The sequence below is a fragment of the Cladosporium halotolerans genome (genome assembly GCF_011745625.1).
Source record: "Cladosporium halotolerans strain TM138-S3 chromosome Unknown Sca23, whole genome shotgun sequence".
Classification (NCBI taxonomy): Eukaryota; Fungi; Ascomycota; class Dothideomycetes; order Cladosporiales; family Cladosporiaceae; genus Cladosporium; species Cladosporium halotolerans.
Window position 1 is genome coordinate 326,978 of NW_027191474.1, and position 25,015 is coordinate 351,992.

Below are 25,015 nucleotides of genomic sequence, written 5' to 3' on the forward strand. Positions count from 1 at the left end.
ACTTCTCTGCCCGGCTGCCAATCCCAACAAGACTGGAGGCTCCCGAATTGATCTAAATGCCCGCTACTTCTCATCGCCGAAGAACACAAGGACAGCCTCGCTTCCTCTCACCTGGACGATGCCATCCTTGCCCACGTGCTCGATCTCGACTTCGCCCTCCGCAGTGCCATTCTCGAACGATTGGCCGGCCCAAGTGGCCTTGGAAGAGTCCTTCTCATCAACGTGTGGCGCCGTCATCCTCTTCAAAGACACCTCAGATTTGCCGTGTCCCTTACGGCCTCCGTGACCGGGCAACTTGAACGAGACGGTGTAATCCTCCGTCGAATTGGCGTAGTAAGGCTGCATGTTCACCAGCGCCAGCTTCTCCAGCTCGTCGTCGACGTAGAAAGCGTACGCCGAGAAGCGCTCGCCGTCCACGCCCTCCGGAGTCTCCAGGGCGCGCACCCTCGTGTCCGGCGTGCTGAACGCCTCGGCCATGAACAGCTGCGCGACGAAGCTGGGCAGGGCGCGCGCCTTGCCGCGCTTGGAGCTGTCCACGGGGTAGACGAAGGAGTAGGTCGAGAAGCCCGGGGACCCGTCGTCGCCGGCCTCGTTGGACTGCTCGTCGCTTTGGAAGACGAGGGTCGCGCCCTGGTGCAGGTGGACGCTGCTGGCGTTGAGCGAGGCGTAGATCAGGTCCGCGTCGACGACCCAGAGCGCCTGGGCGAAGGTGTCGGTGACGTTGGGCTGGCCGGAGCAGGAGATGGAGTTGAACTCGCCGATGATCCAGGGCTTGTCGCTGTCCAGGGCGGCCTTGGCCGACGGGTAGATTTCTTCAATGGCGTAGCGGAGCAGCTCCGTGTGGTTGAGGATGTTGTTCGTCGTGGCCAGGACCTGTCTCGCGGGGTCGCAGGTCGAGAAAGGGTAGGAGTGGATGGAGTACTCGGCCACTTCCCCGGTGCTGTCGACGCCTGCGGGGATCAAGTCCGCGGGCCTGACCTTGAGGCCCGTGATATCCGTCGTAGCTGACGAAGCCCACCACCTGGCTTTGGGCAGTTCGACGTTGCCCGTGGCATCGACGGCGGTATCAATGGCTCCGGTCCAATTCTGCCACTGGGAGATGTACGCCTCCGTGCTGTTCTCCCAGCGCTCGCTCGGGTAGTTAGTCGGCTCGTTGCCAAGCTCGAAATACAGGATCTTCTCCCCTTGATACTCTGCGGACGCCACCGCCATACCCTGCGCGATCTCCAAGCTGTCGTTGCCGAAGTTCAGCGTGGAGACGAACTGCGTGCCCTCGGGGAAGTTGTCCCAGCTCTCGTAGTACGCGGGTCCCACGGTGGTGCGGTACACGCCGCCTGCCTCGTTCGTTGTCCGCACGGGGTCGCCGGCGGTCTCGTCGAATATCTTGAAGAACGTCAGTAGACAATTGAAATGCTCGGACAGGTCTCAGCTCACCATTGAATCCATCGTGATGCCACCCGGGCGGATGATCGGCCGGCCGCCATGTTTGACGATCAGGTCGATGAGGTCGAAAGTCAGCTGGTTTGGCTTGGTTGCGTTGCCAAAGAACTCGACCCAGAACGCGGGCTCGAACGAGAACGACGCGAACGAGTTCTTGTGAGGTATCGATGCGTTCTCTGCATTTTTAGGAATAGAGAGGTCGTGACAGTCTGGCTTGGGCTTGGGGTGGGCTTGCACCGTCGAGGCGAGGAAGAGCCCGGTGCCGATGAGATATTCGCTGCTACGCATTGTCGTAAATACTCTGATGATGGGCGAAGAAGCTGGTATTGATCTCACGAAAGCACGCTATAAATCTGCGCAGCAACCCGACGACTTTATAGACTCCATCTTCAACAGCTCAACTACAGCAGCTCGCGTGAATGAATCCCGAATCAAACCATCCTCCGGAACAATTGAGGGGTTCTAATTTTGCCAATACGAAGCATAAGGCGATTGCATGAGGAAGCGTGAACGTCGATCTTTGGATTGGAAAGGCAAAATGCGCGGGGTTGCATGTGGAGCCGAGCGATCTCGGGTCGCGCACCGTATCGGTATTGTAGCGTTCGACCCGGGAAGAAAGAGGAGATGTGTGATGGCATGCGTTAGACAGCTCTAAAAGCATAAGAGATGTGAATGAGCGTTCAATGTAGTCGAAGAAAGCATTCAATTGGAAGTAGTGGAAAGCCATTTTCCTGTTGTTGCCGGCATGCCGGAGACACATGCGACGCAACGTCATTGCCGTACCAACGTCACACTTTTGCTACGGGTATGCGTTGTGTCGTGTGTGTGCTCAGGGCAAATAGGTCTCCCCAAGCAGCGAATTTTGATATGCCTGTCAATGCATTAGTACCGAAAGTCCCACGAATGTGGCCAGATGTGTAGTAATCATCTTTGATAGACCTGTCAGCTTCGTGGCGCTGACGTATCGCTCCCTTCGTCACCGTCCTATTCGCGGTTGATATGGTGTGACTTAATGCTGTGGATCTGCGAACGGCTTCACCCCGTAGATGTACAGATACGTGCTGTTCACACATAGATTCATGCGCAGCGTGACCGTTTCCCTCGCGCTCGCCTACAAACCATAGTATCGAACTCGACATCATCTGTTGTCCAAAGTAAAAAATCATGGTGGTTGGAGATTTCCCTCTAGACGGCAAAATCGCCGTAGTCACCGGCGGCGGCTCAGGTGTGTACAAGATTGCTCTCACTCATTCGAATCACCGCTGACAGATGCGAGGTATAAACCTGGCTTTCGTGAGACTGGCCCTTGCTTCGAACGCCAGAGTGCTCATAGCAGACCTGAAGCTGCTCCCGGAGGCGCAAGACCTCCTCCGCGACCCGGATACGGCTGGCAGGGTAGCGTACACCAAATGCGACGTTGCCAAATGGGATGAGCTGGAGCGCATCCCGTCGGAGGTCGAAACGGCGTTTGGCAAAGGCGAGGTCGCAGACGTGTGGATCGCTGGCGCCGGCGTCTTCGAGCCGAACGTCAGCTCCTTCTTCCACGACAACGAAGACGACCACTATCAGGCGATGCGCGTCAACGCCGAGCACCCCATCAAGCTCACCAGGATAGCGATGCGGTCGTGCCTCGGCGTCAACAAGCCCGGGGTGGTGTTGATCGTGTCGTCTGGAGCGGGCGTCAAGGGCTTCTACGGCTCGCCGCTGTACTGTGCGACGAAGCACGCCGTGGTCGGCTTCACCAAGTCCATGGCGCAGGCGGACAAAGACGAGGACATCAAAGTGGTGTGTGTCTGTCCCGGGATCGTGGCGACGCCCCTCTGGACTGGGCCGGACGCGGGGGAGGTGGCAAAGCAGTACTCGTACGACGCGGAGATGTCCATCAGCGCAGAAGAGGTGGCGGAGGCGATGAAGGACATGGTGGAGCAGGGCAAGTTCGAGGGCGGGTCGCTGGTCGCGATCTCGAAGACGGGGCGGAGCGTGCTGGAGAGCGACAGGGCGAGGGTGGGGCAGGGCGCGGACGCGCAAGCGTGGGAGGAGCGCTGCTTCTCGTCGGCGAGGCAGCTGCTGACCAAGGAGAGGGGCGCCGCGCTGCAGTAGAGAGTGGTGTAGAGGGTGGCGAGGCTGTGTGTGGTGTTGGGCCCTTTGTTAATTGAATGTCATTGTTCACTAAATCATTAACAGCGAAAGTGAAGCCCATCAACCAAAGCCATCAAATGCATCAATCAAATGCGCGGAGCCAGCGCGTGCGTGCGCATCCCTGCAATCCCCGACGACTGGCTCCTGCAGGCTGCGGGCGTGCTGCAGCTCCCCGCTGAAGAGCCGCCGTGGCCAGAAGCAATTGTTGTCGAGTCGCCGTCCGTGTCCAACCCCCCCACCGCCGCTCCCTTGCCATGTCCTTCACTCACTCCACCCTCACCACCGCCCTGCGCTCCGCCCGCGTCACCATCAATCCCATTCACCTCCGCCGCCTCACCACCTCGCGCCCCTTGTCGCAGGACCCGGCGAAGACTACAAAAGTCTCCAGCAACCACCGCGCCCCACCCGTCCCTCGCTCCCGCGCGACCAACAGTCAGCTCCCGGTCTTCCCACTCGTTGCCATCTTCCTCATCGGCAGCGGTTGCTTCTACTACATCGTCAAGACCCGCGACGGCCAAGGCAGACCCGGCGGCCACCAACCCATCCCCGACCACGCGCCCTCGTCCAAAGAGCAGTGGCCTAGAAACACCGCCAGCGACCAGACCCTCTCTCGCCGCTAAACAACACAAGACTGCACAATGTCTGGTCCTACCGTGAACCTGGACAATCCCGCCCTCGTGGCTCCCAAGCGTCTGAAGCCGCTGTTCGCCCCGGGCACCGACAAGGACCAGGCCCTCGTCATCTTCGTCCTCGGCGGCCCCGGTGCCGGCAAGGGCACCCAGTGCGCCAACCTCGTCCGCGACTACGGATTCAAGCACCTGTCCGCCGGCGACCTCCTGCGCGAGGAGCAGCAGCGCCCCGGCAGCGAGTTCGGCGAGATGATCAAGACGTACATCAAGGAGGGCAAGATCGTGCCCATGGAGGTTACGATCCAGCTGCTGGAGAACGCGATGAAGGCCACGATCGAGGAGAACGGCAACCGCAAGTTCCTCATCGACGGCTTCCCCCGCAAGATGGACCAAGCGATCAAGTTCGAGGAGGTCGTCGTGCCAAGCAAGTTCACGCTCTTCTTCGACTGCCCCGAGGAGACCATGCGCGCGAGGCTGCTGAACAGGGGCCTGACGAGCGGCAGGAGCGACGACAACGAGGAGAGCATCAAGAAGAGGTTCGTCACGTTCGTCGAGACCAGCATGCCCGTCGTGAACATGTTCAACAACGAGGGCCGCGTGATCAAGGTCGACGCGACCAAGACCCCAGAGGAGGTCTACGAGGTCGTCGTCAAGGAGTTTGCCTCGAAGGGCCTCGAGTTCATGCAGAAGTAGAGCGAGTTTGTTTCTTAATTTGATTTGCCCGCGACATAGCGCATAAAATATAAACTGGTCCAGACTAAACCCCACTCACGCCTGCTCACCACCCTTCACCGTCTTGTACGCCCTCACGACCTCCGGCAGCTCCTGCGTCCTGGCAAACCACGCCTTGACGCTCGGGTACTTCTCCAGACTAAGCCCCGCGAATTCATGCTGCCTCATCCAAGGCTCAAAGTGATAGTCGACGGCCGTCGGGCCCTCGCCAGCCAGCACCCACTGCCCGCCATGCTTCTTGAACTGCCCCTCCAGAACCTCAAAGCACCTCAGCGCCTGCGCCTCATACCGCTTGTACGCGTCGTCGTTCTTGTTCTCGTGATAGTGCCTGAACCAATTGCACTGCCCCATCATGGGGCCCATGGTGCTGACCAGGAAGCTCGTCCAGGCGTCGAAGTCGGCCCGGCCCTGCTCGCCGGCCGCCTTGCTGGGCCCCAGCTTGCCGCCCTGGTCGTAGACGCGCAGCAGGTAGTTGATGCAGGCCAGGCTCTCCCAGCTCGTGACGCCGGTGTTGGGGTCCTCGAGCGCGGGCACGCGGCCGTTGGGGTTGATGGCCGTGAACTCGGCGCCCTTGACGCCCGAGCTCGACGCCGAGAAGTCCCAGAGCTTGACGGTGTAGGCCAGATCGAGCTTCTCGAGGGCGATGGCGACTTTGTAGGGGTTGGGGCCCGTGTGGTGGGCGTGCAGGACGAGGGGTTTGAGGGAGTTGGTGGACATTTTCTGGGGTGGTTTGTTGGTGAGGTTGCGGTTGGAGATGGATTGTGTGAGGGGGTTTGTTCGCTAAAAGAAAACGAAATCTATGTACATTTATATACCTACGATTGCAGTACATTACTTTCCCCCTCGGGTGTATGGCAGATTTGTCAGAGGAATCGTCTCTTGTTGCGTCACTGTGTTGAGTTCTTCCCCACAGTTGACCAAGCGGCAACGCGGGGCCCAGATGGTTTCGTACACCCAACGTGAAATTGATTGAAGCGATGCATTGAATTGCGAGGGCGTCACTGTGAGAGATAGATAGATAACACATAGACCTTGGTCAAAGGAAAGTCGATCAATAATGAAATCGAATTGGTGGCGACGTGCCGAATCTGGTGTACGAAGTTATTTCGTACGGCAGCTGGAAGGGTCCACCAGTGGAGGGGCAGCGTCCCAGCGAGCAACTCGAAACCTTGATGGACGGGAACTTTCCATAACTGCCAGGTTGATGATTTTGTTGCGCACCACAAATCGGCATTTCGTGATCTATGCCTGAGTTGACCCAAGTCTATGAGGGGATGAAACGTTGGCCGTTGATGTCAGGCTAATTATACATGCTTGATTTTTCTGGTCTATCGTCTAATCAATAGTGCTCTGGTCGTCTTCCTTGACAACCTGAGTGGTCTCAGGAACCACTGCAGGCAAAGTCGAGCCATGGCTCTCTTCATTGGAAGGGCCACTGACGGGCGTTGCCTCGACAGTCTGGATCTGGTCACTAGCAGCATCAGCCATGTCGGCTGGCTTTAGAGCAGCCTGCTCGTCGCCGCTCGAAGTATCCAGAGCAACCTTCTCCTTCTCCTCCTCAGCGATCTCCGCCGCCTCCCAGTCATCCACGACAGCCTCCTTCTTCGGCTTCGGCTTCACCAAAGGCGTCTTCTTGGCGAAAGTGACCTTCCCACCCGTCAACGCAGCGAAAGAATTGCTAGCGGAAGCGTTCGGAATATTGGCAGTCGGAGCCCTGGGGGCAGCCTTCTTTGCCGCAACTCTGGACCAGCCGTCGCCGCCCGAGGCCTCAGCCTCACGTCGATGGACATTCAGCGAGCTGTCCGTGCAGCACAACTGAAGGCTGCCGAAGCCCTTGCCGGAAATGGCCGCTTTCAAGGGCTCTTTGAGACCAAGAAGATATTGCTGGACGTCTTCGCTGGAGAGGGTGCGAGTCATAGCTTTGAGGACGACCTCCTCGTTAGGCAAGAATTCGACGTCGAAAGTCAATGGCGAGCTCGAGGGGACCAGAGCGGCGATTTCGGGTCGGAGCTCTTCGACGGTCAGGCCAAATCTAGGGTTGCTGATGACGAAGCTGTTGAAAGGCTCGGAGGCCTCATTGCTCGCTTTGACCTTCTTCGCTCCCTCAGCATCGGAGTTGTACGCACTGCCAGCGGCAGACCTCTGCGCTTGTCGGATGCGAAGACATTCAGCAAGGGTCTTGTTCGGCGCGGAGACGAAACGAGGCGTCTTCCAGATCATGACATGGCGATGTGGCTCCGGATCCATGCTTTCGGAATCCATTCCAAAATCTTCGGCGAGGTGGTGGATGAAGACACGCTCGCGCGCCTTCATGGGCTTAAAGCGAAGACGCTTCTCATCATCTGACATGGCAAAAACACGAAATTCACGCTCCTGCGTCTGAGCCCATTTGGCATTCTCACCAAACAGGTTGAGTGTTTCTGCCGAATACGGGATGTGGTCGCCCCCGTCACCATGCAACGACTTGTCGATGTTGAGTGCGAGCGCAAGCTTCCTGTTTCGTTCGAGCCGCGCGCACTCGTCGTTGCAGGCCAGGCTCTTTCCGTTGTTGCCTTCGCCATCCTTCGACGCGTTACATTTCATTTCCTGCTTCTGAGCTTGGCATTCGCAAGTTATGAAAATCTTGCTCGTGCATGGCTTATCTTCCTTGCAGGGAAATGGAGCATGACACTGGTTCTCATCCGGATGACCGCACATCTTCTTCGGCTTGCCGCAAGGCTGTTGGCAAGCCTGGCCGTTAGCGTCTTCGCACTCTCCAGGCCTATGACAGGGTTTGCGGCAGTAATGTGACCCGCACCTAAGCTTGTGGCCACATATCTCACCGCAGCGGACGTCCTGCAACCAGCACTGCTGGTTCTTCAAGGTCTTCTTTCCGCACATGCACCGCTTCTCCATAAGGAACGGACATTTGGGACAGGCCTCGTCGTCTTGGTGACAGTTATGTGGCACTTGCGGGTGGCCACAAGCTTTTGCACGCTCGCAGGGATACCGGCATGGTGGAGGCTTGGTACCGCACGGGAGCGGCGGGTGAAGGACGGTACGGCCGCAACGACAACTGATCTCGTCAAAAATGGCTTCGCGACATGTCCCGCAGGGACCCTTGTGGCAAAGCTCTTCGCAAAAGTGTGTACCGCACTTCAGGAGACGGCCACACTGCCTGGTGCAAATGTGTTCCGCCTCGAACAGATCCTCCACTGGCCTCGGCGCAGAGTTCAATGGCCTTTGCTTGCGCTTGCTGCTCTGACGTTCAGCGGCTTTACGCTCGCCGGTGCAACATCTCTCGTCACAGCCGTGGCGTCCGCAGTTCAGCAGTGTTCGGCAGACTCGCATGCACTGCGGAGGCTCGTTTCTGCCTTGGTGACAAAGCGACGTTGATTCAGTCCGGCCGCATCTGCATTTGATGGTGACCTTCTGCCTGCAAGCACCGCAATCTCCAGTATGGCAAATCTGGTTGCATTGGTGGCCACACGGCAGCACCTTGCCGCAAGGCTGTGTGCAGCTCGGGATGGGATCTTGACACGAATCTCTGGTGATGGTGGAAATTTCGTTGAGAGGCGTCTTTCCACAAGGACAATGCGTGACGACGTCGGGTGACCGCGGGCAATGTGATGCTTGCAGCTCCTGGCTGTGACACTCATTCTGACATCTGTGGACGCCGCAGTCAAACTCCCGCTCGCAGGTGTTACTGCATTCGAACATTCCTGTCCAAGTCTCGAGGATAGGATCGCCTTCTGCGACAACGTGCGATCGTTGACTCTCTTTCTCGTCCCCACGATCAGCACAAAGCAGCTCCTTCTCGACCTGTCCGCAGTAGCACTTGGCGGGCACGCGTTCCTCGCACGCTCCACAGAAGCCTTCATGGCAGGGCCGTGGGCATGTGTGCTCGCCACAAGGCATCAGCTCTCCACACAGCTCTCCGCAACTCCAGCCTGAGTCGTAGTCTGTCTCAGAGCAGCGCCTCGTCACTTCATGCTTGCCGCAGAAACAAATTTGCGTCGGACCCATGTGAGTACAAGGCGGACACGGCCCAGCGTGGCAAGTGAGCTGACATGGATGCGGGCATTTCCGCGCACGCTGCCGACCACATGTTTGCCCGCAGGAATGGGGCGGGATGCCGGCGAGCGACTTTGGATCGTACTCCTTCTCGCACCAACACGTGTAGTGCTTTGGAAGCTCATCCTTGGGTAAGTTGCAGCCAGGGCATCGCCATTGCCGAGGTGGCGGGACGTCACCTTGGGCATTCGGTTGGGCGACAGTGGCGCCCTGATTTGCTGACCATTTCTTGATGCAAGTCAGGTGGAATGCGGTCCAGCAAGTGTGACATGCCCAGACTTTTGAGTTCCTCTGGACCTCGCTCGTGCAAATCGGACATTCGTAGTGACCGTTATCAATGTCTTCGTGAGTTCGCGTGGCGATGTCCGGCGCTTGGGATTTGGACAATCGTCGTTTCTGTTGCCTAGGCGGTTTTGGCGGTGCCTTTGCCTTCGGCTTTGGCACAGGCTGCTGTCCGGGAACGAATTCGGCCGCATCAGCTTGCAATTGAATTTGTACAGCAGGCTGTTCCGTCTGCGTCAGCTGCCCGCCAAACTGTCTGCCGTCGACGGTTCGTCGATCGGCATGGTTCCCGCGACCTCCCCGCCCTCTGCCTCGGCGAGAGGACCGATTGCGATTCGAGCTGTCCGCAGATGGATTTGTTGATGTTGCTGTGGCTGATTGGTCGGGCGCAGGAGACTGAGGTGAAGGTGTGACTGAGGCAGGCCTAAAGCTCAAAGATTCAGAAGCAGTACCGCCGCCTCTGCCTCGCCGTGAGCCTCTTGGACGACGGGGTCTGGATCTCTGAGCGGATTGCGCCTGCGCAGCCGGCTGGCCTGAGGGTTCCGCCTGCATGGCGGTGATTGATGTCGGTGACGTTGAGTTTCGTTTGCGCGTTGAGGGTAAGAAGAATGTCCGGTGAACCAGGTTGATGAGCTGTAAGATAGAAGTGTAGCAACTCGCCTCGATCGCTAGTTAGGCGTAGCAAGAATCGGTATCAAAAGTCTCAAAAGTGAACAGTGCTTCGTCCGCAAGAAGAAACCAATCCGCAGAGAGAAAGAGTGAAGTTCGCCACCACGGAAGGAAAATGCTCGTAGTATAGGGACTAGCAGTCCAGGGTGGACCAGAGTTGGATGTATACAGGCGGCGAGGAGGCGCTCCGGCGCTGGTGGCGAAGGCGGTAGCTGAGCGCTGACCTGATCAGAATTGCTCATCTGCCTTCGACGATGCACTTTCTGGCTGCCGTGACGTCGGCGAGATTCGCGACGCCCGCGCCGTCGCTTCGTCTTCAGCCCTGTCGGCACGGCCCTCCCACCTCTTGCTCCGCGCGCGCCTGGTCCAGCCATTTCCCAAGCTCTCTTCTTGACATCCTTACACTCACATTCGCCTCATCCAGCGCACCGCAGGAGTCGCGACTGGGCATGGCCTCCAACGATACAACTACACCTTTGCAGGGGACGAAACGACCCCACGACGAGGTCGACGCCGCGCCCACTGCAGACGGCGCGAAACGCGACGAGAGCGAGTCGGAAAGCGACGATGACTTCGGCCCTGCCCTTCCCTCAGCTGCCGATGCGCCCAAGAAGAAGCGACGACGAAAGCTGCCATATGAAAAGCAATACATCGCAGCGCTGCCCTCCGCGATCCGGTATTCAAAGTCGTCAATGCACAAGGAGCAGCTTTCGTTTTGCACCTTCACACCTCACACGGATTTTCTGATCACCAGCTCGGTGGATGGCTTTGTCAAGTTCTGGAAGAAGGTCACGGGAGGCATCGAGTTTGTGAAAGAGTTCAAAGCACACAATGGCGAGATCAAGAGTGTATCTGTGAGCGCAGACGGACGAGGATACGCGACGGCAGGCGCAGATGGCACCGTCAAGATCTTTGATGTCGTCAATTTTGATCTACTTGCCATGCTTGAGCCAGAGCTACCGCCCAAATGCGTCTGTTTTGTCAACGGCAGCGCTTCCTCGGATGTCACGCTCGCCGTGTCCAACGAGACCGACGGTCGCATCATGATGTACGATGGAAGAGGTGAAATCCAACCGCCTCTCCATACTATTAGTGGCCTGCACCGTAAGCCTGTGAATCTCATGGTCTACAACAATGCCTTTGACTGCGTCATTTCCACCGACGAAGGTGGCATGGTCGAATATTGGCGGCCCTCGGGTAGCTACGAGAAGCCCGATAATGTATTCGACATCAAGAGCTCTACATCGTTGTTCGAGTTCAAAAAGGCCAAGTCTGTACCATCTGCCATCACAGTATCTCCTACGGGTACCCAATTTGCTACCTTCTCTTTCCCTGATCGCAAGGTCAGAGTGTTTGACTTCGCTACAGGCAAGCTCTATCGTACGTACGATGAAAACATACAGACGGTGACCGAAATGCAGCAAGCTGGAACGCTCAGCAGTGAGCCGATCGAGGCTGTAGAGTTCGGTAGGCGGATGGCTGTCGAACGCGAATTGGAGAACCCTACGCTGCGCAACAAAGCCAATGTCATTTTCGACGAAAGCGGAAACTTCATCCTGTACGGCAGCATACTGGGCACGAAAGTCATCAATACGCTATCAAACCGTGTGGTCAAAATTTACGGCCGTCACGAGACAATTCGCCCCATCAACCTGACCCTCTACCAAGGCCAGCCGGACAAGAAGGGGGTCGTCACTGTGCAGATGGCAGCTTCTGAGAATCCTTTGCTCCAGGAGGCCGAAGCCCGTGACTGCATGCTCACCACCACAGCCGCCAACAGGCCACGCTTTTACATGTTCACGAACGATAACGATGTGCCCAAATCCGATCGCGACATCCACAACGAGAAGCCGAAGAATCTGATCGCACAAAAGCAGGCTGAGGAGAAGGCTGCATCCGAAGCGCGAATGTCTTCTTCGGCCACAATACATACCACCATGGGCGACATCCAAGTCCGCATGTTCCCTCAACACGCCCCGAAGGCTGTTGAGAATTTCACCCAACACGCCAAGAACGACTACTACAACGGTATCATCTTCCACCGCATCATTCGGAAGTTCATGATCCAAACCGGCGACCCGCTTGGCGACGGCACTGGCGGAGAGAGCATCTGGGGCAAGGAGTTCGAGGACGAATTCACCCCTGCGCTGAGGCACGACAAACCATACACCCTTTCGATGGCGAATGCGGGCCCGGGAACGAACGCGAGCCAGTTCTTCATCACGACGGAGAAGACGCCCTGGCTGGACGACAAGCACACTATCTTCGGGCGGTGCGTGAAGGGTATGGATGTGGTGCATATGATTGAGAATGCGAGGGTTTACAAGGAGAAGCCCGTGGATGATATTAAGATCATCAACATCAGCGTCGACTGAGTTCTTGGAATAGTGCCTTGTAGACTTGGCTTAATCTTTGTAAACTCTCCAAATGAAAAAGAATTTGTGATGGAGAGCACGACGGCAATTCAGCAATCGTCTCATATAACTTTTGGTTTTGCTTTTCTTCAACGCCTATCTTTCGTTTTCGCACAAACCTCATTCCAAACTGTAACATTCGCAATAATATCAAGAGCGTTTGTCTGTGCCCAAAGGAGTGACTGTCACCATGATGATCAGGGCCCACGACAAATCAATACCCAACTAATATCCCGATGCACGAGCAACTCGCGCTGTCCATTGCGACCAATAACCGCATTTACACGAACAGGGGAATCTTCGCCACAGCATCGGCATACTGGTTAGCCAAGAAGACGCAAGCGGCCTTCTTCAGAACGTTCTTCAGACCCTTGTACTTGGCGCACTCGCGATACATGTCCTCGCGGAAGTTGACGTCCGTCCGGACCTTGTTGACGATGTTCCACTGCCCCTTGCGCTTGAAGTTGCGCGTGCCGAAGTCGTGGCGGTGGCAGGCCGGGATGAAGTTGAAGCCCGCCGGGCGGTCCCAGATGAAGCTGCAGTTGTCGGAGGACCAGTTCAGGCACTTCGGCTCGTCTTTGCCGCCGTGGGCGTTGCGTTCGTTCTCGAATTGCGTGATACCTGTGAGGGTCTGAGAGTCTGACTTTGTGAGTTATGAGTGCCTGCGAGTGGCTTACTGAAGTCAAACATTACTTCTTTGATCCTGCGTAGAGTGCATTGACCGACCGCTCTTTCTTCGAGCGAGCGGGTTTCGGGTTCGCCATCGTCATCGACAGCTGCTGATAGAGCTTGCTCAACTTGTTCGATGCTGTTAAATCCCAGAGACTCAGCGAATCCCGGGAGATCGATATCTTTTGGCAAATCAGGCACCGTTGGAAGAGCTGTTGCGGAGCTCAGGAGATTGAATACAATGGAAAGTGCAAGGACCTTCATCGTCAACGATGGAGTGTATGAGAACTTGGTGTTTTTGCTTGCAGGGGTAGGAGATCCGCTGTGGATGGGAATATGAGAAAGAGGGATCTGATGGTTGTTGCGGAGATTTATATGCCGCCCGATCCTCAGTCATGGTAGTGCCAGGCACGCTAGGCAATCGGCTCTTTTCGCCCGATGCTCAGAATGCTGGTTGAGCATGCGGAACCACGAGTAGTGTTGGTGAATGCCCAATTCTACAAGTGCGACCAATGATCGTTTGAAGAGACAAGACGCGGCATCACCTTAGCATGGCTTGTGCTGTAGTTTGTTTGAAAGGGATGGAGTGGAGGGCATTTCGTAGGTCGAGAGCAGCCAGAAAGCGTGAGAGGGGGTGCACAGGCACAGCACAGCCTTCATGTCGTTCAACGACGCTGCAACGGGTGCATCAGGGGAATGGTCTAGATCTCAAAGTACGAAGAGCTTTTGTGCCGAAGTCGGCCATTATGATTTTGAGAGCCGTTGCGGTGAGACGTAGTAGGTGCTATATGGTAATGCAGTGTACGCAAGGGATGTAAGAGTGCATTACTTGCAGCGATCGTCTTTGACGCAGACTGGTATCTATTCGAAGTCGCTCCCAACGGGACTCGGTACTGAGATCGTGTTGCCCCTGCCGCGACAGACTCTGAGTGAATGCTTGTTGTGTAACCCATTTGGCCTTGGCGATCATTCAGCTGGGAAGACGGAGGCGTTTCACATACCAGTCAAAGACCGAAGAGAGCGCCACCAACATTAGTCCAGAAATTTAAGCGAACTGTAACTAGAGAAGCATGAGGCTCCTCGAACAGATGATTAGCCGTAGTACATAGCCGCGTCAATGTTGAAGCCGACCGATTGCGCTTGCGCTATGCCTAAGATGAGGCTGGAACCAAACGAAAGATGATGGAGAATCTTTCTCAATGGGCGGGTGTCGCAAAAACCGTCGTCGAAGATAGTTCTGCCCCACTGTTCGGTTGCTCACAGTGTCAAGAAGGAGCTGAAGTCTAGACTTGACTTTACAGGTGCGGCAAGGTCCGCATGCTGGGGTGGAGCGACCACCGTGGCGCCCACGATGCGATGACGTAGCGCAGACCACCAGCGCCAGGAACAGCCTTCAGATACTTGCGCTCGATGTTGTCGCGTATTTTCCTGCCGCCTGCTATCGCAAAACCTAGTCTTTGAAGGATCGCCGCTTTCAGCTCCATATTGACGCCCTACTATCATCGCTACGCAAAATCGCCAACTTTACTCTCTGAGAGCTGTAGTTTTTGGCTGAGCGTCGATAACAGCCCACCATGTCAGGTAAGGCACCAGCGTTAGATCATTCTCAACGTATACTATGGCTAACCCACGAACCCAGCGCCTCCCGTAGATTACTACGCCGCACTCGGTATCGACTCGAAAGCGACACAAGAGCAGATCCGCAATGCGTATAAGAAGGCGGCGCTGAAACACCACCCCGATCGTGTGCCCGCCGATGCGCCTGACCGGGCCCAGCGCACCAAGAAGTTCCAGCAGATCAACGACGCCTACTACACACTTTCGGAGACCACAAGACGCCGCGAGTACGACGCCGCTCGCAACCAGTTCCATGGATTTGGATTTGGAGGACCCAGCGCAGCAGCGGACGACACGTCGGCCGACGAGGAGGTACCTAGGCCGGAACCTGGCAGTGGAATGCCTGGCGGCTTCCCCTGGTCTGCGTTCGGTTTTGGAGGCACAGCGAAGACCGAGGCAGATGCAAACCAATACTCCAACGAGCAGTTTGGAAGCGTGTTCGAAGAGATGATGAGGGACGAGGGTATGGCGGAGGGAGACAACAACAGCCCCACAAAGACTTTCTGGTCAATTGTCGGCGGTGTGAGCGGAGGTGCCATGGGTTTCATCGTCGCAAACATGCCAGGCGCCGTGGCAGGTGCTGTGGCAGGAAACCGACTTGGCGCTATCCGGGACAAGAAGGGCAAGAGCGTCTATTCTGTGTACCAGGAGCTTGAGCAGCCTGAGAAGATGAGACTGCTCTCCGAGCTGGCGAGCAAGGTCTTTGCGCATGCGATCAGCTAGATGCGACAGTCTTGATTGGACGAGTTGTGGGCGTTGAAGGTTGGGATCAGAGATACCACGGCTGGATTTATATAGTGATGTTACGTTCTTCCTAGCTCTAATCATTACCTTCGGGTAACCCTTTCGAATAGCAATAGTCGAGAAAATGGACTGTCCCCGATTCCATGAGACAATTGGCGAGGTCTAGAATGCTGCTTCTCGTTGTTCTTCTGGCGCAAATTGAAATGATGCCCCCACTTCAGAAGAGCATCAATAGTACTTGTTGAGCGACTGAGTCTGTTGCGGTGAGCGACAATAGTATCATGTACAAACTTGGATGCTCAGCGGGCTCCTGCTCGTGAAACGTGAAGCCAGAAGCTTTGTCGAGTCATACGCAGAGCGTGTGGCAATACGATCTCGCAGATACTGTGCACTTGGGGTGCGGCCAATTGCAAGACTGAGAGAAGTAGGAGCCGCTCGAGGTTGACAATATCTGATTATTCCAAGTGTGTTTCAGTCTGTATACCAGGAAGCCTGAGAGACGGCTGCGGCGAATGCCTTGACTTCCAAGTCGACGTTCCCCTCCATTCTTGGCAGGATTTTCCGCGGAAACAGTCACGCTTGGAGACGGCTTCGCCATTTTACGACCAAGGACGTCCACGGCCACAGGTTGAGTCACGTCGCCACGCGCTGCCCCTGCTTTCTACACGGCCCTCGCGAATTAGGCGTAGAAGGAAACCCGGACGCGCATTTCGTCGAGACCCACAAATTTCACCACCGCCTTCTGATCCCGCACCCGGTCACGAAGCGCACGAATCTTCGAATCGAATCCGGCGCAACCAACTTTCACACACAAACACCACATCACCGCAAACATGGCGACAAACGGCGAATACCCTCCGTCCGAGGAGGACTCCCCTCCCCAGTCCCCGGTGCTCCAGGCACAGGACGCTGCCGGTGAGGCTCAGGGCAACGAGGAGGGCGGAGAGAGGCAGAAGGGCGCTGCGCCCGCACCCAGGTCGGCGCTCAAGAAGACTCTTCGCTCAGATGCTGCGCATGCATCAAGACCAGAGCTGCCCGAGCAGCCTGAGCCCAAGGATCTGGACGTTTCCAAGCTCACACCGCTTTCCCCGGAGATTATCGCGAGGCAGGCGACCATCAACATCGGCACCATTGGACACGTCGCTCACGGAAAGAGTACGGTGGTGAAGGCTATTTCGGGCGTGCAGACTGTGCGTTTCAAGAACGAGTTGGAGAGGAACATTACCATCAAGCTGGGTTATGCGAACGCGAAGGTCTACAAGTGCGACAACGCCGAGTGCCCGCGCCCGACATGCTACAGGAGTTACAAGAGTGAGAAGGAGGTCGACCCCCCTTGCGAGCGCGAGGGCTGCCAGGGCACATACAGACTCGTGAGACACGTTTCGTGAGTATACCAGCAGAGATCGAAGGTGCGGACCGAACTAACAACCTGCAGTTTCGTCGATTGCCCCGGTCACGATATTCTCATGAGCACTATGCTTTCAGGTGCCGCGGTCATGGACGCCGCTCTTCTCCTGATTGCCGGCAACGAATCCTGCCCTCAGCCTCAGACTTCTGAGCATCTTGCTGCCATTGAGATCATGAAGCTCAGCCACATCATCATTCTCCAGAACAAGGTCGATCTTATGCGCGAGGAGGCCGCCGCCGCCCACTACGACTCCATCAAGAAGTTCATCCGCGGCACCGTTGCCGACGACTCGCCGGTCATCCCCATCTCTGCCCAGCTCAAGTTCAACATCGATGCGATCAACGAGGCACTCGTCACCAAGATCCCCGTGCCCATGCGCAACTTCCAAGATGACCCTCACCTCATTGTCATCCGTTCCTTCGACGTCAATAAGCCCGGTTCCGAGATCGACGAGCTCCAGGGTGGTGTTGCCGGTGGCTCTATCCTCACCGGTATCCTGAAGCTCGGCGACGAGATCGAAATCCGCCCCGGTATTGTCAGCAAGGACGACAAGGGCCAGATCCAGTGCAAGCCCATCTTCTCCCGCGTCGTCTCCCTCTTCGCCGAGAACAATAGCCTCAAATTTGCCGTTCCCGGTGGTCTCATCGGTGTCGGTACCCGCATCGACCCCACGCTCTGCCGTGCCGACCGTCTCGTTGGTTTCGTCCTCGGTCTCAAGGGCAAGCTCCCCAAGATCTACACCGAGATTGAGGTCAACTACTTCTTGCTCAGGAGATTGCTCGGTGTCAAGACCGCGGACGGCAAGCAGGCCAAGGTCGCCAAGCTTGCGAAGAACGAGGTGCTCATGGTCAACATCGGTTCCACCGCCACCGGTGCGAAGGTCGTCGCCGTCAAGCACGACGCCGCCAAGCTCCAGCTCACCAGCCCGGCCTGCACGGAGATTGGCGAGAAGGTCGCGATGAGCCGAAGAATCGAGAAGCACTGGCGTCTCATCGGATGGTACGTTGCCCTGAAGTCCATTCCATTTGCCAATTAATCCTTGCTAATCATGTACACAGGGCCACCATCGAAGCCGGTACCACAACCGAGCCCCAGAACGCTTGAGCGAGTCTTTCAAACAAAGGTAATGCATGAGCTTTTTCTTTCTACGGCCAAGCGAACGACGAGACGTGTTAGGAATGGCAGGCGTCTATACGGGCAGCGTGGGTGGCTGCATAGCGTGGTCTTCTTACATAGATGGAGTATGGCAATGAAAAGTGTTCGAGTATGAAAGGGGGCTTTCCAGCGTCGGTGATTCTACTGTTGTTCACCAGAATCGTGGTGTGCCATTCACGCGTGCACGTTCTTCACGGCTCGCGAAGTCTGGCTGCGGGATGGTGGGGCATCGCGGCGATGGTGGGGGCGAGCGACGCGGACCAGACCCTGGCACCGCCCAATGCGGGAGGAGATGTGTTCCAATGTTTGTGCGACGCTGGAGCTCTTGAGCGACAGCGACACCCGTTTGTAATACACAGCCCGCGAACCTCACCTCACCTGCCACCTCCGACGTCTCCTCTCCTCTCGCCGACCGCCGCTGCGCACGACGCCCTCCCGCTCGCATCCTCACCGCCCGCGCGAACCTCGCGAGCGATCGACCATATACCCCCGCCGTACCAAAACTACACAACATCGTCCAAGATGGCCTCCACCGCCCCCGCCGCGAGCGTCATCCCCTCGCTCGCCGAGCGTCCGGTCAAGAACACCATCTGCCTCTTCGACGTCGACGGCACCCTCACGCCCGCGAGACGAGTGAGCCTCCGAACCACCTAGCACACACCGTCCGGCGGCATTCACGCCGCGCCCTCGAAGAGCCCTCCCTAACACAAATGTGCCTCCTCTAGACCGTCTCGCCGGAGATGCTGCAGCTCCTCTCCGCGCTCCGCCACAAGGTCGCGATCGGCTTCGTCGGCGGCTCCGACCTCGCCAAGCAGCAGGAGCAGCTGGGCACGGCCAGCATCCCCGTGACGACCCTGTTCGACTACTGCTTCGCGGAGAACGGGCTGACGGCGATCCGCATGGGGACGCCGCTGGCGAGCCACAGCTTCATCAAGTGGCTGGGCGAGGACAGCTACAAGCAGCTGGTGCGCTTCATCCTGCACTACGTGGCCGACCTCGACATCCCCGTCAAGCGCGGCACCTTCGTCGAGTTCCGCAACGGCATGATCAACGTCAGCCCGATCGGCCGCAACGCCTCCGTGCAGGAGCGCAACGACTACGAGAAGTTCGACCTGCAGCACAAGGTGCGCGAGAAGTTCGTGCAGGCCATCAAGGAGCAGTTCCCCGACTTGGGTCTTACGTGAGTTTCTCCTCTGAACATCCCACCAAAAACATCCACGCTAATCACTGTCCTTCCCAGCTACTCCATCGGCGGGCAGATCTCCTTCGACGTCTTCCCCAGCGGCTGGGACAAGACGTACTGCCTGCAGCACGTCGAGGCCGAAAAAGCGCTGAGCGGGATCGAGTACAGCACGATCCACTTCTTCGGCGACAAGACGTACAAGGGCGGCAACGACTACGAGATCTACGAGGACCCGCGCACCGTCGGCCACAGCGTGACCAGCCCGGAGGAGACGATGGCGGAGCTGAAGAAGCTGTTTGATCTGTGAAGGCCTGTGAGGGGTTGTTTGTGAGTGGCGGAGCCTAGCGGCGTAATGCCAGTGTCGCCGCAGAGAGGAGCGGAGAGTCGAGCAGCAGGGAGCATAGACGATACCAACATGCAGATATCCGCGAAACAAAAACAACTGAAATCACAAAGTGAAAAAAAGGCAACAATGCTCTTGTTGAAAGGTTCTTCTTGTCCATTTTCGTAGCTTCACCGCCCGGGCACTTCTTTCTCGGCGGCTACTCTTGACGTGTCGTTTGCTAAAAACTGGTATCATCATCCGTGATCTAACTAGCCCATTCATCCAGGCCCTAACTTTTCGTATGCGCTCTTTTTATGTCCATTCCAACTGCTTTTCCACACACACCACCTCTCTAGTGGTGGAACAGACGCAGGTGCTGCTCGACGTAAGTAATGCCGAGCTTCTCCGCAACCTCGAAGCAAGCCTGGTCGTTCTGGCTGCCGAGCGGCGCGGCGATGTACTTGACGCCGGAGCGGCTGGCGCGGAAGACGTTGTCGGTGAACGGGAAGAAAGCGTCTGAGCTGACGGCGACCTCGCCGAGCTTGGCGAGCCAGGCCTTGCGCTCCTCGGCAGTGAAAGGCGCGGGGACGTCGTCGAAGACGCGCTCGTAGTCGGCCTTCTCGAGCTCGTTCTCGGGCGTCAGGCCGGCGCACAGCATGTCGATGGCGTTGCTCTTCTCCGGGCGCTTGGTGCCCTGCTTCCACTTGATGTTGAGCGCGCGCTCGTGGAAGCGCATCCACCAGTTGTCGGCCTTGTCGCCGGCGAGGCGGGTGCAGTGGATGCGGCTCTGCTGGCCGGCGCCGAGGCCGATGACCTGGCCGTTGAGCGCGTAGCAGACGCTGTTGGACTGGGTGAACTTGAGCGCGATGGTAGCGACGGTGAGGTCGCGCTGGGCGGACTCGGGGAGCGGGGCGGAGTCCTTGGGCACGACGATGGAGTTGAAGGTGTTCTGGGGCGAGATGGCGGCGTCGTTGCGGTGCTGGGTGAGGTTGACGCCGAACAGGGTGCGGGTCTCGTGGGGAGGGGGCACGTAGTCGGCGTCCATCTGGAGCACGAGGTACTTGCCGCCCTTCTTCTTGGTGAGGAGCTCGAGGGCCTCCTTGGTGTAGCCGGGCGCGACGACGCCGTCGCTGACCTCGCGCGAGATGATCTTGGCGGTGGCCTGGTCGACCTCGCGGGAGAGGGCGATCACGTCGCCGAAGCTGCTCATGCGGTCCGCGCCACGGGCGCGGGCGTAGGCCTGCGCGAGGCCGGAGTTCTCGATGCCGGCGATGTCGTCGACCATGTAGACCTTGCGCTCGTCAGAGGTGAGCGGGACACCGATGGCGGCGCCGGCGGGCGAGACGTGCTTGAAGGAGGCAGCGGCCGGGTAGTCGAGGGCGGCGTCGAGCTCCTTGACGAGCTGCCAGGCGTTGAGGGCGTCCAGCAGGTTGATGTAGCCAGGCGAGCCGGCGAGAGCCTTGAACGGGAGCTTGCCCTCGGTCACGTAGGCGGAGGCGGGCTTCTGGTGGGGGTTGGCGCCATAGCGGAGGGTGAGCTGCTGCTCGCCCTCGCCGGCGTACTTCCTGCGGAAGAACTCAGAGATGGCGGAGTCATAGTCGGCGGTGTGGGTGAAGGCCTTGAGGGCGTAGTGTTGCCTGCTCTTCTCGGTGACCTCGCCCTTCTCCAGCTCCTTGAGGAACTCGTGGTAGTCCTCGGGGTCGCTCAGGATGGTGACACGGCTGTGGTTCTTGGCCGCGGCGCGGAGCAGAGTCACGCCGCCAATGTCGATCTCCTCGACGGCCTCGGGGATGGTCACGTTGACCTTGGCGATGGTGTCCTTGAAGGGGTACAGGTTGCAGATGACGTAGTCGACCTTGGAGATGTTCTGGTCGGCGAGGTCCTTCTCGTCCGAGGCCAGGTCGCGAGCGAGTATACCGGCGTGGACGGCGGGGTGGAGGGTCTTGACGCGGCCGGAGAGCATCTCCGGGGCCTTGGTGATGGCAGAGACATCCCTGGGCGGCGCAGTCAGACGGGGCTCTCTCGCGGAAGGGGAGGCACTGGGGCGCGTCAGGCTCAGGCAGCGCAGCAGACATACTCAACGGGGAAGCCGGCCTCCTTGATCAGCTTGGAGGTGCCGCCGGACGCGAGCAGGCGCACGTTCTGCTTGACGAGGCCCTTGGCGAGGTCGAGCAGGCCGGTCTTGTTGTAGACCGACAGGATGGCGATCTTCTGGGGCGCTTCGGAGGCCATTGTCGCGGTGCTGGGGGCGGTGCTGGTGCAGGGGAGCAGGTGGGAGGCGGAGGAGCGACAGTAATAATAATTCACACAGGATGCCTGACAATGGTACAGTATGCCCGCCGTCACTCGCTTGCCGATCTCGCAAATTTGACCCGCGCCCCACCATGAGCCCCTCCACCACCAGCCAGAGAGAGTGACGTGACGGGCCGGCGCTGGCTCAACTTTGGCTGAGCCCTGAAGCGCGCGCTACGCCTGTTGGCCGCAAACCACAGCGATTTGATTGGGCGCCGTTTCGTGATCCCCTGCGTCCTGGCGTCCTGTGGCCTCACTCAATGGCTGACGCTCGGACTGACGAATACCTGCAAGCTCCTGTAGACTAATCGGTCTCTGCAGAGGTTTGGAGATTCGGAGACGGGAGAAGATGTGCACGCATTGGAAACCGAATGTCTGTCTCCATAGTTTACAGTCAAGCTACCTCGTACAAGCAAAGCTACTCACGCTCTACGGCGCGGATGAACTGAAGGAATCGGAATGAGCATTACAACCAACGTTCGGCACACAGCCTTCCGCAATCGCTTCCTCTTCCACATCCGGTGTCTCAGCAACACATCCTAACAACATTACCCGGCACACTCTCCGTGCCCGTATTCGTCTCAATGTACACATGTCGTTGTTTTTGCTGTGCGATTTGCAGATGAACAAAGAAGCAGCCGTATCATGCGATGTATGCGATCGGGCGAAAGCGATGTTGGCACCAATGAGCAGCAGGAGCACATGCTTTAGTTGTCCCGGTGTACGCGGTATAATTTGACAGCTAGCGTTGGCGAGGAGTTCTAGTGTGGTCCTGCAGAATCGTTTCGTTCCCAGATGTTGTCAACACCGCAGTCACTTTGCTGAGCGCTCGCTCGCTGGGGCAGAGATGGTGCCCTCGTCGTCTTCGCCGGTGATGCCAGCAGTAGTCTCGAAAAAGAGCGGATTGGCCCCATTGGTGTCGTTAGAATTGCCGAAGTTGAGATCGAGAGTTCCGAAGCTCGCGTCGTTGCCGAGGCCAAAGACGTCCCAGTTGTGCATCTGCAGACCAACGTCGGGTACGAAGGGCTGCGCGGTGCCACTCATGTTTCCAGTGCTTCCAAACTGCTGAAGTCCCGGGAAAGCATTGTTCCCAGTGATCGGGGCGCTGAAGTCGTGGCTTGTTTGGAACATCGACTGGTTTGTGAGCGCACCAAAAGCCGACAAGTCTCTTGCGGGAAGAGGCTGGGGTTCTGCCGCTCTGAACCCGGTGGAAGGTCTGGATTGGTGGCTGTAAGGTTGCGGTAGCTGCTGGAAATAGCCACCCTGATCGCTTGGGTGACCGTACCCTTGACGCCCAGTCCGAGCAACAGGCTGAGAGCTTGGGAAGGGCCCAGGAAAGCTGGATGTCAGATAGTTCATCCTCGAAGGGCGATCGAATGTGATGTCTGGCCCGGTGTTGTCGCGGTGGATGCTAAGCCCTGATCGGCGCTGCATCGGACGCCGCTGTCCGTAGGTCAAGCCATCATCGTCGTCAAGATCATCACTGCCGTCGACATATTGCGCCCGACCCTTGCCAAAAGGAGGATGGTGTGAGCCTGTGCGACGGCTGCTGCGCAGGTTGCGGCCTCCATTGGGGTCTTTATCAGTCAAAGGCGCCCGCGTGCGGCGACGGGTGGTAGCCCTCTTCTTGACGGGAAGCTCGTCTGGCTCGGGCGTAGTTTCGCCTCTGAGAGGGCTGTCCGCAGAGTTGGGCTCTCCCGAGATCACACGCTCTTTCTTGAATTGACCAGCGTTGTCGAAGATCAATTCTGTCGGTGTGACTGTCTCACTGGTTGCCTGCAGTTGTACAATGACCGACGTAGCCTTCTTTTGGTTGCGCTTGCGACGCATCTCAGGGGTTGCCGAGTCAAATATATCCATGCCAGGCCAAATGTCGCCCTTCAGTCTCGCCATGTCGTTGGGCACGTCAATGGGATCCTGATCGTCTCCCAGGTATCCCATGGAGCCTGCCATGGAGCCTGGCCACGAATGATTGCCGTTGCTCACCTTGCGTCGGCGAGGCCTACGGGTAGGCAGGTAACCGCGAGAGGAAGCATCATCATCGTCATCCTCGTCATCATCGGCATCGGAGGCGTAGCTGTTGGAGGTGTCGACTTGAGAGGGAGAAGGGCCGTAAGGCATCTGGCCCCAGCCGTGCATTGTCGGCACGTAGGCACCGTGACCGTCCATTGGCTCGTAGAAAGGCAGCAGGCCTGGAGTGGATGGTCTCGAGTTGGGCTCGGTCTTGATCTTGAGACCAAGCTGAGGATCCAGGAGGTTGTTCCGCAAGCTAGCTTCTCGGCGAGGGACCGGCATAGTCATTGGGACAGAGCCGCTGCGTGAGGAGGAAAGGCCTCTGGGTGCCGATGCTACTGCCAAGACTCGTCAGTGATATTCACTTAATGCGATGGCGTGATTGCACGGACCTCCGGGAGTTCGACGGTTTCCGCCGCTGCCGCCGCCGTTTCTCCCTCTCTTCTCTTTCTGGCTCATCCGCTCACGCATCAGGTCGTCCAGATTCCACTCTTCATACCACCTGTCGTAGTTGTCGACATCCCGCTGGGCAGCAGGGTCAGTGCTGACTTTGACTTTCAACTTGAAGTAGTTGCTGAGATGCTGCTTGCTGGCTACATGGGTGAGTAGATGGCTCGTATCGCTGAAGAACGGCTTTCTGGGACAGATGTTGCAGTGAAGTGGAATGCCGGTTCCACCGGCCGCTGGTGCGAGGCTCATGGTCGGTGAAGCCGCCGGGGTGAACGACGCCGGTCGATGCTGGCTTGGACCGAATGCTTCACTTTAGCGGGGTGCACGAAAGGAGTGACTGGCGTGAGGCTGATGGCGGTGGAAGCAGCCTGCTGCAGGCGAGCCCTGCTGAGAGTGGTGAGTGAGGACAGGAGGCAAGCGAGGATAAGGAGTGACGAACGTTGTACTGGTACAAGGAGTGACGAGGGCGAGGCGAGGGGGAGCCGAGAAGGAGATGTGAGTGATTGGCGGGGTGAAGTGAAGAGCAGTGCGCGAGGTCGAGGGCAATGGTCGCCGCCGGAGGCGGACCAGGCCGCACGACGCCTGCCAACAGTCGGCGCCGTCGGTGGGTGGGTGATGAAGAGGGACGAGCTGTGGTGGAAGGCGGATGGGCTGATATTTGGCATTGGTCGAGGTAGCGGCGACGATGCAGAGAATGCTCGGTCTTCAATGTGTCCCTTGGCTGCTCCTGCTGCTCACACTGCGGGTGAGGTGAGGTTCTTTCCGTTTCGTGCTGGCGCTTTGGCCCCTCGCATCGCGCTA

The 25,015-nt window shown here is 57.8% G+C and overlaps 12 protein-coding genes across 12 annotated transcripts; 6 read left to right on the plus strand and 6 right to left on the minus strand.

Moving 5' to 3' along the window:
• Window positions 1-63: 63 nt before the first annotated feature.
• WHR41_06660 (uncharacterized protein) lies at window positions 64-2,142 on the minus strand (the record flags this gene model as incomplete). Its single annotated transcript, XM_069375265.1, has 2 exons — window positions 1,435-2,142; window positions 64-1,383 (listed from the first exon to the last, which is right to left on the minus strand). The coding sequence occupies exons 1-2, from the start codon at window positions 1,726-1,728 to the stop codon at window positions 64-66; spliced, it is 1,614 nt and encodes a 537-aa protein (XP_069227924.1). The 5' UTR covers window positions 1,729-2,142.
• A 197-nt stretch (window positions 2,143-2,339) lies between these two features.
• WHR41_06661 (uncharacterized protein) lies at window positions 2,340-3,540 on the plus strand (the record flags this gene model as incomplete). The annotated part of the gene is made up of 2 exons (XM_069375266.1): window positions 2,340-2,665; window positions 2,717-3,540. Exons 1-2 carry the CDS (start codon window positions 2,605-2,607, stop codon window positions 3,538-3,540), a joined length of 885 nt encoding a protein of 294 aa, XP_069227925.1. The 5' UTR covers window positions 2,340-2,604.
• Window positions 3,541-4,217: 677 nt separating this feature from the next.
• On the plus strand, window positions 4,218-4,901 carry WHR41_06662 (uncharacterized protein; the record flags this gene model as incomplete). Its single annotated transcript, XM_069375267.1, has 1 exon — window positions 4,218-4,901. The coding sequence occupies one exon, from the start codon at window positions 4,218-4,220 to the stop codon at window positions 4,899-4,901; it is 684 nt and encodes a 227-aa protein (XP_069227926.1).
• Window positions 4,902-4,976: 75 nt separating this feature from the next.
• Window positions 4,977-5,657, minus strand: WHR41_06663 (uncharacterized protein; the record flags this gene model as incomplete). The annotated part of the gene is made up of 1 exon (XM_069375268.1): window positions 4,977-5,657. One exon carries the CDS (start codon window positions 5,655-5,657, stop codon window positions 4,977-4,979), a length of 681 nt encoding a protein of 226 aa, XP_069227927.1.
• A 618-nt stretch (window positions 5,658-6,275) lies between these two features.
• Window positions 6,276-9,827, minus strand: WHR41_06664 (uncharacterized protein; the record flags this gene model as incomplete). Its single annotated transcript, XM_069375269.1, has 1 exon — window positions 6,276-9,827. One exon carries the CDS (start codon window positions 9,825-9,827, stop codon window positions 6,276-6,278), a length of 3,552 nt encoding a protein of 1,183 aa, XP_069227928.1.
• A 566-nt stretch (window positions 9,828-10,393) lies between these two features.
• WHR41_06665 (uncharacterized protein) lies at window positions 10,394-12,319 on the plus strand (the record flags this gene model as incomplete). Its single annotated transcript, XM_069375270.1, has 1 exon — window positions 10,394-12,319. One exon carries the CDS (start codon window positions 10,394-10,396, stop codon window positions 12,317-12,319), a length of 1,926 nt encoding a protein of 641 aa, XP_069227929.1.
• A 319-nt stretch (window positions 12,320-12,638) lies between these two features.
• Window positions 12,639-13,291, minus strand: WHR41_06666 (uncharacterized protein; the record flags this gene model as incomplete). The annotated part of the gene is made up of 2 exons (XM_069375271.1): window positions 12,639-12,979; window positions 13,036-13,291. The coding sequence occupies 2 exons, from the start codon at window positions 13,289-13,291 to the stop codon at window positions 12,639-12,641; spliced, it is 597 nt and encodes a 198-aa protein (XP_069227961.1).
• A 1,134-nt stretch (window positions 13,292-14,425) lies between these two features.
• Window positions 14,426-15,540, plus strand: WHR41_06667 (uncharacterized protein). The gene is made up of 2 exons (XM_069375272.1): window positions 14,426-14,608; window positions 14,667-15,540. The coding sequence occupies exons 1-2, from the start codon at window positions 14,602-14,604 to the stop codon at window positions 15,365-15,367; spliced, it is 708 nt and encodes a 235-aa protein (XP_069227930.1). The 5' UTR covers window positions 14,426-14,601; the 3' UTR covers window positions 15,368-15,540.
• A 431-nt stretch (window positions 15,541-15,971) lies between these two features.
• Window positions 15,972-18,068, plus strand: GCD11 (Eukaryotic translation initiation factor 2 subunit gamma). Its single transcript, XM_069375273.1, has 3 exons — window positions 15,972-16,772; window positions 16,824-17,795; window positions 17,855-18,068. The coding sequence occupies exons 1-3, from the start codon at window positions 16,222-16,224 to the stop codon at window positions 17,898-17,900; spliced, it is 1,569 nt and encodes a 522-aa protein (XP_069227931.1). The 5' UTR covers window positions 15,972-16,221; the 3' UTR covers window positions 17,901-18,068.
• A 193-nt stretch (window positions 18,069-18,261) lies between these two features.
• WHR41_06669 (uncharacterized protein) lies at window positions 18,262-19,599 on the plus strand. The gene is made up of 3 exons (XM_069375274.1): window positions 18,262-18,584; window positions 18,677-19,131; window positions 19,192-19,599. Exons 1-3 carry the CDS (start codon window positions 18,474-18,476, stop codon window positions 19,439-19,441), a joined length of 816 nt encoding a protein of 271 aa, XP_069227932.1. The 5' UTR covers window positions 18,262-18,473; the 3' UTR covers window positions 19,442-19,599.
• An 11-nt stretch (window positions 19,600-19,610) lies between these two features.
• WHR41_06670 (uncharacterized protein) lies at window positions 19,611-21,783 on the minus strand. The gene is made up of 2 exons (XM_069375275.1): window positions 21,537-21,783; window positions 19,611-21,453 (listed from the first exon to the last, which is right to left on the minus strand). Exons 1-2 carry the CDS (start codon window positions 21,689-21,691, stop codon window positions 19,812-19,814), a joined length of 1,797 nt encoding a protein of 598 aa, XP_069227979.1. The 5' UTR covers window positions 21,692-21,783; the 3' UTR covers window positions 19,611-19,811.
• A 781-nt stretch (window positions 21,784-22,564) lies between these two features.
• On the minus strand, window positions 22,565-24,463 carry WHR41_06671 (uncharacterized protein; the record flags this gene model as incomplete). Its single annotated transcript, XM_069375276.1, has 2 exons — window positions 22,565-24,102; window positions 24,157-24,463. The coding sequence occupies 2 exons, from the start codon at window positions 24,461-24,463 to the stop codon at window positions 22,565-22,567; spliced, it is 1,845 nt and encodes a 614-aa protein (XP_069227978.1).
• Window positions 24,464-25,015: the final 552 nt, after the last annotated feature.

Excerpts from the sequence above, each read along its gene's own strand:
- GCD11 (XM_069375273.1), top strand. The coding sequence starts at position 16,222 with ATGGCGACAAACGGCGAATACCCTCCGTCCGAGGAGGACTCCCCTCCC. Across the intron at positions 16,773-16,823 it reads AGACTCGTGAGACACGTTTC|TTTCGTCGATTGCCCCGGTC; the intron begins GTGAGTATACCA and ends AACAACCTGCAG. Across the intron at positions 17,796-17,854 it reads CACTGGCGTCTCATCGGATG|GGCCACCATCGAAGCCGGTA; the intron begins GTACGTTGCCCT and ends TCATGTACACAG.
- WHR41_06669 (XM_069375274.1), top strand. The coding sequence starts at position 18,474 with ATGGCCTCCACCGCCCCCGCCGCGAGCGTCATCCCCTCGCTCGCCGAG. Across the intron at positions 18,585-18,676 it reads CCCTCACGCCCGCGAGACGA|ACCGTCTCGCCGGAGATGCT; the intron begins GTGAGCCTCCGA and ends TGCCTCCTCTAG. Across the intron at positions 19,132-19,191 it reads TTCCCCGACTTGGGTCTTAC|CTACTCCATCGGCGGGCAGA; the intron begins GTGAGTTTCTCC and ends TGTCCTTCCCAG.
- WHR41_06670 (XM_069375275.1), bottom strand. The coding sequence starts at position 21,691 with ATGGCCTCCGAAGCGCCCCAGAAGATCGCCATCCTGTCGGTCTACAAC. Across the intron at positions 21,454-21,536 it reads GAGGCCGGCTTCCCCGTTGA|GGATGTCTCTGCCATCACCA; the intron begins GTATGTCTGCTG and ends TGCGCCGCCCAG.